The sequence below is a fragment of the Festucalex cinctus genome, chromosome 12, assembly GCF_051991245.1.
Source record: "Festucalex cinctus isolate MCC-2025b chromosome 12, RoL_Fcin_1.0, whole genome shotgun sequence".
NCBI classification, from domain to species: Eukaryota; Metazoa; Chordata; class Actinopteri; order Syngnathiformes; family Syngnathidae; genus Festucalex; species Festucalex cinctus.
Window position 1 is genome coordinate 5474408 of NC_135422.1, and position 13047 is coordinate 5487454.

Genomic DNA, 13047 nt, shown 5'->3' on the forward strand with positions numbered 1-13047 from the left:
TTATCCTTTCCATCGCAGGAAATGTTGTCAATGGGACCATCGGTAAACAAATGGTGGACACCTTGGTGGAATCATCCAGCAATGTGGAAATGATCCTCAAGTTCTTTGACATGTTCCTTAAATTGAAGGACCTGACCACCTCAGACAGCTTCAAGATCTATGACGCCGAGAGCAAAGGTTTCATCTCGAAGAAGGATTTCCAGAAGTCCATGGAGAACCAGAAGCAGTATTCCCAGTCGGAGATTGAGTTTCTTCTGTCCTGCGCCGAGGCGGATGAGAACGACATGTTCAACTATGTGCAGTTTGTGGAGCGGTTCCACGAGCCCGCTAAGGACATCGGCTTCAACGTGGCCGTGCTGCTCACAAACCTCTCGGAGCACATGCCGCATGACGCTCGCCTCTCGACGTTCCAGGACCTGGCCGAGAGCGTCCTCAGCTACTTTGAACCCTACTTGGGTCGCATCGAGATCATGGGAGGAGCCAAGCGCATCGAACGGGTCTACTTTGACATCAGCGAGTCGAGTCGAACTCAATGGGAGAAGCCTCAGGTGAAGGAGTCCAAGCGACAGTTCATCTTTGATGTCGTCAATGAAGGCGGAGAGAGCGAAAAGATGGAACTGTTTGTGAATTTCTGCGAGGATACCATTTTCGAGATGCAGCTTGCGTCTCAGATCTCAGAGCCGGATCCAGTAGAGCGTCAGGAAGACAACGACGAAGATGACAACCAGAGCGTGGCGGAGAACCAGGAGGAGGAAGAGGAGGAGCACGTCATGCTGGAGTCCTCATCAGCTTTTACCGTCGCTTGTATCTCCATGAGAAAAAACATCTGCCACATTCGCCAGCTGCTCACGTTCAAGAGCATGAAACGGCAGTACAGGAAATTCCGGAAGATGAGCGTGAGGGAGACGGTGCATGGCTTCTTCTCGTTCTTCTGGATAATCATCACCGGCCTTCTCCACTTTGTTTACAGCTTGGTTTGGGGTTTCTTCCATATTTTGTGGACCACCATGTTCGGGGGCGGCCTCGTTGAAGGGGCAAAGAACATGAAAGTCACGGACATTCTGGGAAACATGCCAGATCCCACTCAGTTCGGGATCCACGGGGATGTGCTGGAGACGGAGAAGATGGAGGCGCACGAGGCATCGGCGTTGACCGAGATGGGTCACATGGCTCAGGGGGAGGTGGCCGAGGCAGACCTGATGGCCGAGCTGCTTAACATCCAGACGAAGAAGGAGGGGAAACACGGAGCAGAACCAGGATTGGGGGACGTGTCTGAGGTGGTTGTGGGGGGCGATGCGCCATCCATAGCCAGTGCCGTCAAGCAGAAGAAGGCTCAGGTTAGTATGTGTAGCATCATCGGTTGAAATGAAGGTTCTTTCTCCAACTTTGAACGAACAGTCCTTGTGTGAACACACCGTAAGAGCTACAAAACAAATAAACTGAAAATTATATTAATAACTCAAGCAGTATGTTTTGTATATCCTTTTACCTTATTTAAGCCATTGCCTCATATACTGTAATTATATTGTTGAAAATCACTTTCTTGAGTACAATTGACAGTGCATATTTAACATTTTAACCTTGCCCTTTGCCTTTGCAATTATCATAGACAAAAATAAACCAGACAGAAAATACAGATTCATAGTAAACAATAGAGAAGCTTGACTTCTAGCGTTGCTAAATATTTACCAAAGTGCGTTAGCACCCTCTAGTGGATGAAAACGATAGTTTTAATAAGCGCACACAAATCACACAAACACCGTGAAATATAGCGACATTCTGAAACATTACTCTAATGAGAACCTCGTTCTCTTCTCAACTGGGTGCTAAAGAATCGTTCACTGAATTACTGCTAAACTTTCTTTTCTTTTTTCTGTTTTTACGGTGGCGCGTACACGTCTTTACACTTGGAAGATGGCGCTACTATTGGCGGCGCGTCAATACATACGTCAGTTCCTACCGATTTACGAGGCCTTTCCTGTGTCCTTCAAAATAGAAGCATAAACTAGAGTGTACTAGTACAGTGAAACACAGCCATTCTGCAATGTAAAAAAAAATAATAGCAGCGTTGTTTATAGTACGATCTAATACAGTGAAATCTCCAAGACAAACACAATCTGTCATTTTGTTAATTATGTGTAATGCAAAGACTTGCCACTGTCCTGAGGATAAGCAGGACAGAAAATGTATTGTAAATTGTTGCCATCAACCGCCATTAAAAGTTTAAAGATACTGTTTGGCATTCCTCTCATGGAAGTGTAAATAGACGATAATGTGTTTTATAGATGGCTGCGAAGAAGGCCTCAAATGGAGACTATAAATCGGATTCAGAGAAAGCAGAGTGAGTGTTTTGTGCACTGTATTGTAACATAAGGGCTCTCCTGCCACACATTTCTCTGACGGAATATTTTTTGGTGTAGCTCTGATGATGGTGAGAAGAAGGACCACGATAAGGTCAAAGATGAAGCACCTCCTGAGCTTTCATTGGAGAAGAAAGCCCCCAAGAAGAGACTCGGCATGAAGAAAGAACTACCGGAGGCCTTCATGGCCAGCTTCTTTGCTGGCTTGGAAATCTACCAGACCAAGATGCTGGTCGGCTTCATTTAACTCCTACAATTAATGGCTGATGAGTATTTGATGGATATTTTTTTACTTGTATTTTCTAGAACTACCTGGCCAGGAACTTCTACAACCTGCGATTTTTAGCACTCTTTGTCGCATTTGCAATCAACTTCATTCTTCTCTTCTATAAAGTGAGTTAAATGCATTTTACAAGTGTCTGTAAAAATAAAGTCAAACAAAAATATTTGATTTTTGTTTTCACGTTATAAGGTGACTGGGGATAACTCTGATGATGTGGACCCTTGGAACGGTCGGGGGAGAACTGGGCAGGAGGAGGAGGAGGAAGACGACTCTCTTGAATATTTTATCCTACAAGAGAGTACAGGTTACATGGCGCCAACACTTCGCTGTCTGGCAATACTGCACACTATTATATCGTTTTTGTGTGTAGTGGGATACTACTACTTGAAGGTACACACGGACATCCCCAATGAACATATACACAGTACAAATATAAATTTGGTTCACTATATTTACAAAAGTATAATGCATTGGGCTTTTATGATTTCATTTAAATTATCATATTGCATTCTTGTGTGTCTTGTTTGGTGACATCTTGTGCGGCGTCATTTAAAAGTCCAAAATTTTGAATCAGATTTTTTCCACCTTTCAAGTTTCCTCTGTACTTTTGTCTCTATTGTGTATTTTCCAAATTAAACAATTTATCAAACAATGATCAAAACACCAGAAAATTAGTAAACAAACGACTTATCGCGTATGGAAGGTTCCTCTGGTGGTGTTCAAGCGTGAGAAGGAGATAGCCAGGAAGTTGGAGTTTGCTGGACTGTACATCACAGAGCAGCCGTCAGACGATGACATCAAAGGACAGTGGGACAGGCTGGTCATAAATACGCCGTATGTCCGTCTTGCTTCTCAAGATCATTGCTTTATCTTTTTTGAAGAGTGTCATTACATTTTTGTCATGCCCTTTTTGTCAGGTCTTTCCCCAACAACTACTGGGATAAATTTGTCAAACGAAAGGTAAGGCAAATTTTGTATTTTGGACCCTCAAATCAAAATATTGTATATATGGGGTAGTAGGAACTAAGACCTGAGGTGATAGCTAGCTGGGACAAGAAAAAGAATCCTTTTTTTTTTTTTATTTTAATTAAGAAAACCATCATTATTACTAATACCCCACCTATCACCGCCAGTCATCTGTGGTAGGTTCCAGCAAATCTTAAAGAGATACTTGACACATTGAACAATTTTCAGCAGTGGAAAGTTAATATTTTGTCCAGAATGAATTTGATATCTTCATTATTTTTCATGTACAATTAATACTTTTAAAAAGTAGTTTTTCGACTTGCTGTCGACTGATGATGACATCACCTGTGCTGAGGAAGTAGGTAACGGCCAATCATGGCTCACCTGCTTGCTAGGGTTGGTCAGTAAACTGAGCCATGATTGGTCAAGCCATTAGTTCGTTGCTGCTTGTGTCCTCCTCCAGTTTCTTAAAATGAGCAAACCTCAAATCTAAGGTACATCTTGTCCGTTTTTACTTCCCGGTAGACTTTTACGTCAGCACTTCCAAATATGGGCATGCTGGCAACCGGTCATTCTGCGTTGTCGCGTACTAAGTGCAGTGCGAAAAGGGATTCACTCTTCTGTTCTGCTGCTCCTGCTTTCCCTGCAGGTGATCAAGAAATATGGCGACCTTTACGGCGCTGAGAGAATTGCGGAGCTGCTGGGATTGGACAAAAGTGCTCTGGATTTTAATCCGACGGAGGAAGCGGTCACCAAGGAGGCCTCGTTGGTGTCCTGGTAAGAGATTAGATGTTGGAGGCATCCAATTAGGATGTATTGCTCACTCTTTTTTTACTGTCAACAGGTTGAGCTCAATCGATACAATGTATCATATTTGGAAAATGGGCGTTGTGTTTACAGACAACGTAAGTATGGATGGTTGGATGGATGAATACATGAATTAGAGATTTTAATAAACTTCAGATATCTTTCCATTTCAGTCATTCTTGTACCTTGGCTGGTACACGACCATGTCCATTTTGGGCCACTACAACAACTTCTTCTTTGCTGCACATCTACTGGACATCGCCATGGGGTTCAAGACGCTCCGCACCATCTTGTCCTCTGTCACTCATAACGGCAAACAGGTGAGACACCTGCGACTGTGAGGATAAGTGATATAAAAAAAAATAAAATGGATGAATATTCCTTTGTAACTGATGCATGTGCGTGTGATGTGTGTTTCCAGCTCGTGCTGACAGTGGGCCTCCTGGCCGTCGTGGTCTATCTCTACACTGTGGTGGCCTTCAACTTCTTCAGGAAGTTCTACAACAAGAGCGAAGATGACAACGAGCCAGACATGAAGTGTGACGACATGATGACTGTGAGAAAAAGGTTCTAAATACTCCCCCGAATGGAATCCGCCTTGTACTAAGTGTCAACTTATCCTCCACAGTGTTACTTATTCCACATGTATGTCGGCGTGAGAGCGGGAGGCGGCATCGGTGACGAGATTGAAGACCCGGCTGGCGATCCCTACGAGCTGTACCGCATCCTTTTCGACATCACCTTCTTTTTCTTCGTCATCGTCATCCTCCTGGCCATCATCCAGGGTGAGACCCGATTTTTCTCCTTTAGCCTGCAAATGTGCTCGCGAGTGGAAAATGACGGACCGTTTGCCACAATTAAATATAGCTGCTCACAACCATGTGTCTTTTCTGGTTGCAGGTTTGATCATTGATGCTTTTGGAGAGCTGAGAGACCAGCAGGAACAAGTCAAAGAGGACATGGAGGTGAGAGAAGATGAACAAACATGCAATGAACAAACAGGATGACAGACCTTTCCCCTCAACAGACAAAATGTTTCATCTGCGGAATCGGAAACGACTACTTTGACACAACGCCTCACGGCTTTGAGACTCACACTTTGCAAGAGCACAATTTGGCCAATTACCTGTGAGTATTCCACTTGGAAGAAGAGTTCATATTTGTATGGTCTCGTTTCTGTATGGAGCCATGATGAGAACTATGCATTACTCAGTGAACATAGAAGAAACTTGTAAAAATTTCTCAAGTTTTAATGATTATACTTCAGTCATTCTATACCGCCCATTGATTGCATGCGAGTCTCCAGTGCCTTTCACAGATGTTTATTGCTCAGCAATACACCGTAGAACTAAAAGTTTAGACATACAAAACATATTTACGACAAACATGGCATTGTGTTAGCATCTAAGCTAACGATAGACCACTTTGGTCTGCTCAATCAACGGCAGTCTTCTTACACAAGTGATCATCATAGTCAAGAATGATTTAACAGCTTCTTAATTAAATCAATTTTATCCATTTGTTCAACTTTTCCAACGAAGAATGATGACAAAAAGCAACCAGCCTCGAAAGAAAGGTAAAGACGTGTAGTCCAATGCTTGTGGCTGTGTCACTTTACGGAAACGTTGTACGCCCGCAACTTCCGGTTTAACATGTCAGAATAAAAGCATAATACTGAAAAAAGGAAATAAAGATGGCAGCATTTACACATTCAGAACAGAAAACGTGAGTAAGTATGAGCTGTTTTTATTTACTCAAGGACAAAAATAGCTGCATAAATGGACCCAAATAAAAATCTGCGATAGAGTGAATCCACAATAAGTGAACCACAAAATACAGGGATGGACCACTGTAAACATTGTAATGGTATGTCGTGTCTTGGCAAGAAACACTGTTACAAAGGAGAAATAGTCTACCCAACACATTTCTTAATTTTGTTTGTTTCTTACTGTTTCTATGGCTGATATTTGTTTTTCTGTCATGGACTCTGCTTTCTTTCAAGGTTTTTCCTGATGTACCTCATCAACAAGGACGAGACTGAGCACACTGGCCAGGTGCAGCATGATTCACTCGAACTCTGATCAACTGAATTTGATCGAATCAAAATAAAGAAATCTTCATTTTGTAAGGATGGGTATCAATTCTAATACCCTTCATTAATTCGATTTTGATTCACAAGAGTCCAGTTCGATTCGATTTAGATTTTTTTCCGATTCGATCCAATTCAATCCAATACTGATTAATTATGGCGCATCAATTCTCCTTAAGTGTCAAGGACTCCACAAATATTAAATTCCAAAGTAAGTTTTGCGAAAGCAGTAATTGGTCTAATGATTTATTATTATTATTATTATTATTATTATTATTATTATTATTATTATTATTATTATTATTATTGTTGTTATTGGTAATAATAATAATAATAATAATGATGAAAATAACGCGTTACAATCACAGAAGTGGTACACAAACGTTGACATCAGCAAGGATGAGATGATAATATTTTCATAATCTTATTCAATAATTGTAAATCTAAATTTAAAAAAAGTAAGTCAGGTCTTTCATAAATGGAAGAAAATGCTTGTAAATTCAAACAACATTAAGTTTCAAGAAAACAGTAAGATGTAAAAGAAAATAAAAAAATCAGCCTTTAAAAATTCTATTTCCTTAAACATATATTAGGGAAAAAAAGAGATATATACAATAATTGATTCATGGTTTTATGAATGTATTGAGCTTGAAAAAATGTATATTGCTAATTTGATTTTTTTTTTTTAAACCCAGCCTTATTGTTTTGTATTGTTTGAAATGATTGTTTATGAAGGCAAAACATCCCATAACAGTCCCCAGAACACATGCAAATGAATGAATAATGCTAAATAATAACATATTAGACTAAGCACATTGCATGGGAGTTACATGTTAACATACTGTTCTCTGTGTGTGGGTGTGCCTCAGGAGTCATACGTGTGGAAGATGTACCAGGAGCGCTGCTGGGATTTCTTCCCAGCCGGAGACTGCTTCCGCAAGCAGTACGAAGATCAACTGGGATAAAGCGGACGTCGCCTCCTTACTTCCATCCCGGCGGGGGGGTGCCGCTGCTGTAATCGGCACCCGTGACCGCCCTCAGCCACACTTGAGCGGCGGGCGATACAAATGAAATGTTTAATGGCGCAAGGGAAAGCGCTGCCCTCACTTCGGATGTCAGCCTCCAATTCACTTTGCCAGATTTTGGTTTTGCGGGGCCCTTTTGACAGCATTGCCTTTTTTACCCTTGCCCCCAATCATTGCACAATGTTATGTTGTCGTCTTGAGAAATTCTAGTGGGGGGGGGGGGGGGGGGGTCGTGAGACAATTTGCCAGTCAAATTATGCACAAGAATCCAACATCATTATTTTGAGAATGTTGAGACTTAACGCCAAAAGAAGAGTGAAGTGCATTTGTCGTGTAACCTTGCAAGTGAAGTGTAGAGGCAAACAGTGTTATGTAAAAGCTAATTTTTTTAAAAATTGTTTTCCATAAAGTGCCTTACACTGTAGTAGCAAGTCTACATTACAAAAAGCTATGCAAACCCTTGTGCTGTCTTTTCTTATCGTATGTTAAGTAGATGACAGATACAGACATTTTTGTCATTTACCATGAGAGAAGAAAAAGTGATTTCTTTGTTTTGCTGAATGCAGCAACCATGCAAACGTTACATGTTGTATAAATGACATCGGAGTTGACTTGGAACAGCAAACGTGGAATTGCAATCGTATGGCCGTTTGTATGTAGTAGCTTTGCTGATTTGTGCATTCCTTTTGATGGGACAAAAATAAACTAGTGCCAGAAATTATTTGGCTCTCTGGATTCTATTCGTAAAAATACTTAATTCCATTTGTGTGCAAATTAAAGATAACAAATGCTTGAAATGTAAAAACATTTACATGCTGCTTACTGATCTTCATTAGGAAAAAAAAAAGTAATGTGCATTCCATTCTTTTGTTTTAGAAATGTTGATACGTCTTGAAAAAGATGAAAAAATATCATGTTATAGTTTTAACAAGACTTGTGCAAAGCTTGTATTTTTATTTATTTGTTTTATTAGGTGCTCCAAGTAAAACGAATGGCTTTTGTCTTTTTGATTTTATTTTCATGCATTTATCTAAATAAACTGAAACAATGAAAAAAGAATAAAATAAAAAGCATTAGTAAATTTGACAAAATATTCATTAAAGAATTTATTCCTTAACTGTATTTAAATTGTTAATATTTGTATATAATAACATTCAATATATTTTTTTAACCTAATTTACAAAAATACATCTGCAGGATTTCAAAATTAAATGTTGCTAAGGCGAAAAAAAAGAAAAAAAAATCCTCATATGGCCCACACTAACGAAAAGTCCCCCCAACACACACATCTTTACACTAGATGGCGCCACAGACCACTGTTTACCAAAAAAGCGTAAATTGTCACACAAATTCATAGTAGAAGGAAGATAATATCGGGCGGTTTTTCTCTAGGGAAGACATAAATATGATAGATATTATATAAAATAGTTTGGCTGCTATGTCACTGATTAGTTGAGTTGAGTTTGAGTTTGGTTTATTAAAAGGACAGTGTACAGTAACATTAAAAAGATGGCTGCACCAGATTTAGCAATATGCTAATTTCCATCTGTAGTCCTCATAAAATAAAATTACATAACAGTTAAAAACTACATACATACAACAGTTCTCTTAATCTTGTTACGATCATGTACATGAAACAACAACTCCTTACATGCTATGATTATTAAAGACAACAAGTAGTCAACCGGTTCACCCACAGACTGACGTGTGGATGATGAGTAATCAGTAGGGGGCGCTAGTGTTGTATTTGAGAAAGCTGACAGCTTCTGAGGTGATCTCATGCAGGTGGTCTCAGAGGATTTTGTTTCATCACAAGACAGCAGGTGACCTCTTTATCAGCACCACCCCCTCCTCAGCCCCATTTCCACTTCTTTTCTCCTGTCCTCCAGCATCAACATCAAAGCCTGCCATGATGTCATCATCTAAATATGAAGGCAGTGTTTCATGGTGGGATGTGAGTGACTTGTGGGACGACCTGGCTGCTCAGCAGAATGTTTTGATTTGTATTGTTTTGTCTTAAAAAAAAAAAAAATAAAATAAAAATAACACTATCCCATCATGTCTGTTTTCTGATTCCACTATTGTGCAAATAGATGCTCGATCAAGCCAAACATTTTCATATAATTGGCAGGATACAAGCAGATAATTGTTTTAGCCTCGTTTCATTGGATAATTATTATTTAATCATTATTTAGCTTTAGAGAGGGAGCGAGAGAGAGAGAGAGAGGGGAGAGAGAGAGAGAGAGAGAGAGAGAGAGAGAGAGAGAGAGAGAGAGAGAGAGAGAGAGAGAGAGAGAGAGAGAGAGAGAGAGAGAGAGATCTGTGTGAGTTTTACAATGCATGTTTACGCTGATGATGCCATGACATCTATTTACAGTTGGGGTCAGGAATTTTACAAACATATAAACGTCATAATGCTGTGAATGACTGATTCTATCTATCTATCTATCTATCTATCTATCTATCTATCTATCTATCTATCTATCTATCTATCTATCTATCTATCTATCTATCTATCTATCTATCTATCTTCTAACCAGCTAGCTAGCTAGCTAGCTGTAGCTTTTGTGATGTAGGGTCAACTGCGCCAGTATTAGCACATAACAAGGGTTTTATGTTGTATTGGCTAATTGTATGTGTTTAAACAACAGTGTGGATTCAACAGGATAAGATGAATGGCCTCTATTAAGAGCATTTAATCAGTGGCTGGCCTAGCGCTGTGTTTCCTGCACCCGCTGGGAAAAGATGAATGTCTACAGGATATTTCATCAGACCCCTCACATCAGGGCGGAGGGTATGAGCCTCTAATTCTGTCTGCTTTGTTTTGGTTTGCTTTCAGGCATACTAGCACGGCAGGAAGGCTTCACATGATGCCATGAGGATTTGGCACAAAAAATGTGACATGAGGGCTTTTTTTTTTGGTTAAAATTCACAATATGAATACTAATCTGATTGATTTAAATGACATAACATCACCTCCCTCCTAACCCGACCTGGCTCCAAGTGACGTTTGACACCAATTGTAAGGTGGTCTCGGATGATGTGTCTATATTTTGAAAATGTCACTTCAGTTTCAAGAACTGTGCCAAACTTGTGAAGAAAAACAATAACAGGTGTCAAGTTACAGTAAACACTCTTGTCATCTAGTGGTTGACATTGAAATTACACCCAAAACTGAGGAGATTGATTGACTGGCGATCAGCCTGCCTCTTGCCTAAAATCCATCAGGATTGGCTCCACCTCACATATGACACTTAAAAATGAATTCAAATCTATTGTGGTAGTGTATAAAATCGGCATTACCTTCCAAATACTTATGAACTTAACTGAATAGCAAATCCAATGCGCATCCACTTGTCATCAATAAATTGCTTTTTGTACTGCCACACCCTCCCGCTCTCTCTATTTCACCTAAAAGATGATCCCTCATAACGTATTTCTCAGCACTTATTAATCACGTGTGAATTATTAAACCTTTCACTGATTAAAATCTGGCCAAATAAATTGCGCAGCCGCTGTGTGTTGTCGCGACGTCGTGCGCAACAACCGCAAGGACGCGCTTGTAGACAATTTGAGGCGTAAACGCATCTCATTTCACGCCGCCCTTGAAAGCACACCTCAGATTGTTCGGTGCGCTCGATAAAACTGTATTTGCTTTGCCGCCATCGCATCTCATGAAAAATGGATGACCTCCTATTTGCTTTCTGCTGCCCACCGCTGCCGCGTCTGAATCCATGCAGGGACTACATTTGGCTGAGCATCCTCCTCCTCCTCCTCCTCCTCGTCTTCCTCTCTACCTCTGTAGTATGTTTAACTCTTTGACTGCCAAAAACGTTTAATGACATATTCTAAAATCCTAACGAATGCCGCCAAAAACGTTAATTTACGTTTATATTACGTTTTGGTTTTTTTTTTGTTTCTCTCAATGGGCAGCGCAACGTCTTGTACAACGCTGCCTTGTCACTACACAAAAAATATTAGTGTCAAAGTCACTGTTGTGCAAAAAATGTATCTTTTCACAAAAAAAAGATTGTTTTTCTCTTAATATTTTAGTATTTTCGCTTATGTCACTCCAATGACCTAATCAAATCAAATGGTGATTACTAAAGAACGGAATAAGGTAGAAACATACTTTTTTTTTTCTCATGAAAGAATGGAATCCAATCTTTCATATGGTATCCACCATATTTATGTCGTCATACTGCACAATATTCTGTTTGCTTTGAGATATGAGTGAAAATGCTCCAAATCGGCTGGCACCGTTGTTTTTTTTTTTTTGGATAACGTTTGGCAGTCAAAGAGTTAAGGAGGGGGAATAACTTAGCACATATCTCAGCCTGACACACTTTTGTATTGGTGTCCTCTGGGTGGCCAGTTCATGAGCCCACACATGCTGTTTTATTTAGAAGTGAGGCTTTAAAGGACGTGCGTTCATTGGGAATGCCTCACGGAGTTACCTGCCCTTTCTCTACATTTGATCTTGTTGCTAACTTTGATCGCAGACAATCTGCGTCAACACAACCGCTTGTTAAAACACATTTTGAAAAATGTATACCAACAATAAAATGCTGCAAAGCAAGAAATGACATCATCTTTGTTGTCAACATCTCCATGTGTGCTCAGTTAATACACAATAAGCAAGCTACTATGATCACACATGGAGAGGGGCGTGGTGCAAATGACACATAAATCACATGCAGAGTTGTGCGGCAAATAGCCGTCTGATGTGTGTACACGGCTCTCATATAAATACTTGTCAGCTCCACTGAGGACAAACGATATCGCACATGATCTTGCGCTGTTCATTACGTCTGATTCCAAATTGGTTGCTGAAGCTAAATATTTGATTGTTATTGTAAATTGTATTTGGGCAATTTTTAGACAGGCCTCATCTGACAGAAGCTATCCAATGACCAGCACCAAAATGAGATTGAAAAATTGTGCAATATTCTCCCTTGACAGAAGTAATAATCATTTGTTTTGATTGACGCTTTCAGATTTCAGTTTTCATTAATTAATAAGTTTATTATTGTGGTTGTTTACAATGTTGTCAAATTGCACGCTTGGTGTTAACACGGTACTGTATTGTTGACAATAAAAGCTTACTGTACCATATATCAAACAGAAAGAGGGCAATTAATTGGAATTGTCCGCTAGAGGGCACTATAAGCATGATTTGGGGGATTAGGTGGTCCAGATGGACCCAATGAAGCACATCAAATGAGCGCCACTGGCTCAGACTTGAACAGTGACACTTTTATTTTTTGTTAATGCTCTCATTTGTGTCGGCCAAATGTTTTTATGTAAAAGGTCAAAGACGTTCAACCTTGTTTATATTATTGTTCATTTGATCTGGTCTCTACATCTTCTTTTTTCTTTTTTTTTCTTTTTTTTAACAAAAGTTGAAACGTACCAAGAGCAGATGTAGCATTAACATAACGGGAGGTCTGGCATAAAACTATTAAATAGACAGATATTTAATCTTCAACTGGAAAATTAAGTTGTCACAGCAGCAAG

At 39.9% G+C, this 13047-nt stretch overlaps 1 protein-coding gene across 11 annotated transcripts in view; it reads left to right on the top strand.

Annotated features, from left to right (window-relative positions):
* The window catches only part of LOC144032020 (ryanodine receptor 3-like), a 99899-nt gene extending 92156 nt beyond the window's left edge, over window positions 1-7743 (top strand). For all 11 annotated transcript variants that reach the window (XM_077539624.1, XM_077539628.1, XM_077539625.1 and 8 more), the window contains 16 exons: window positions 19-1337; window positions 2286-2341; window positions 2421-2592; window positions 2667-2753; window positions 2833-3033; window positions 3347-3477; window positions 3561-3603; window positions 4259-4386; window positions 4454-4514; window positions 4590-4736; window positions 4838-4972; window positions 5045-5201; window positions 5317-5381; window positions 5444-5544; window positions 6419-6470; window positions 7375-7743. In XM_077539624.1, coding sequence (XP_077395750.1) covers window positions 19-1337; window positions 2286-2341; window positions 2421-2592; window positions 2667-2753; window positions 2833-3033; window positions 3347-3477; window positions 3561-3603; window positions 4259-4386; window positions 4454-4514; window positions 4590-4736; window positions 4838-4972; window positions 5045-5201; window positions 5317-5381; window positions 5444-5544; window positions 6419-6470; window positions 7375-7470 — 2951 coding nt within the window. In that variant the 3' untranslated portion in view covers window positions 7471-7743. The remainder of the gene's footprint in view (window positions 1-18; window positions 1338-2285; window positions 2342-2420; window positions 2593-2666; window positions 2754-2832; window positions 3034-3346; window positions 3478-3560; window positions 3604-4258; window positions 4387-4453; window positions 4515-4589; window positions 4737-4837; window positions 4973-5044; window positions 5202-5316; window positions 5382-5443; window positions 5545-6418; window positions 6471-7374) is intronic.
* The last annotated feature ends 5304 nt before the right edge of the window (window positions 7744-13047 follow it).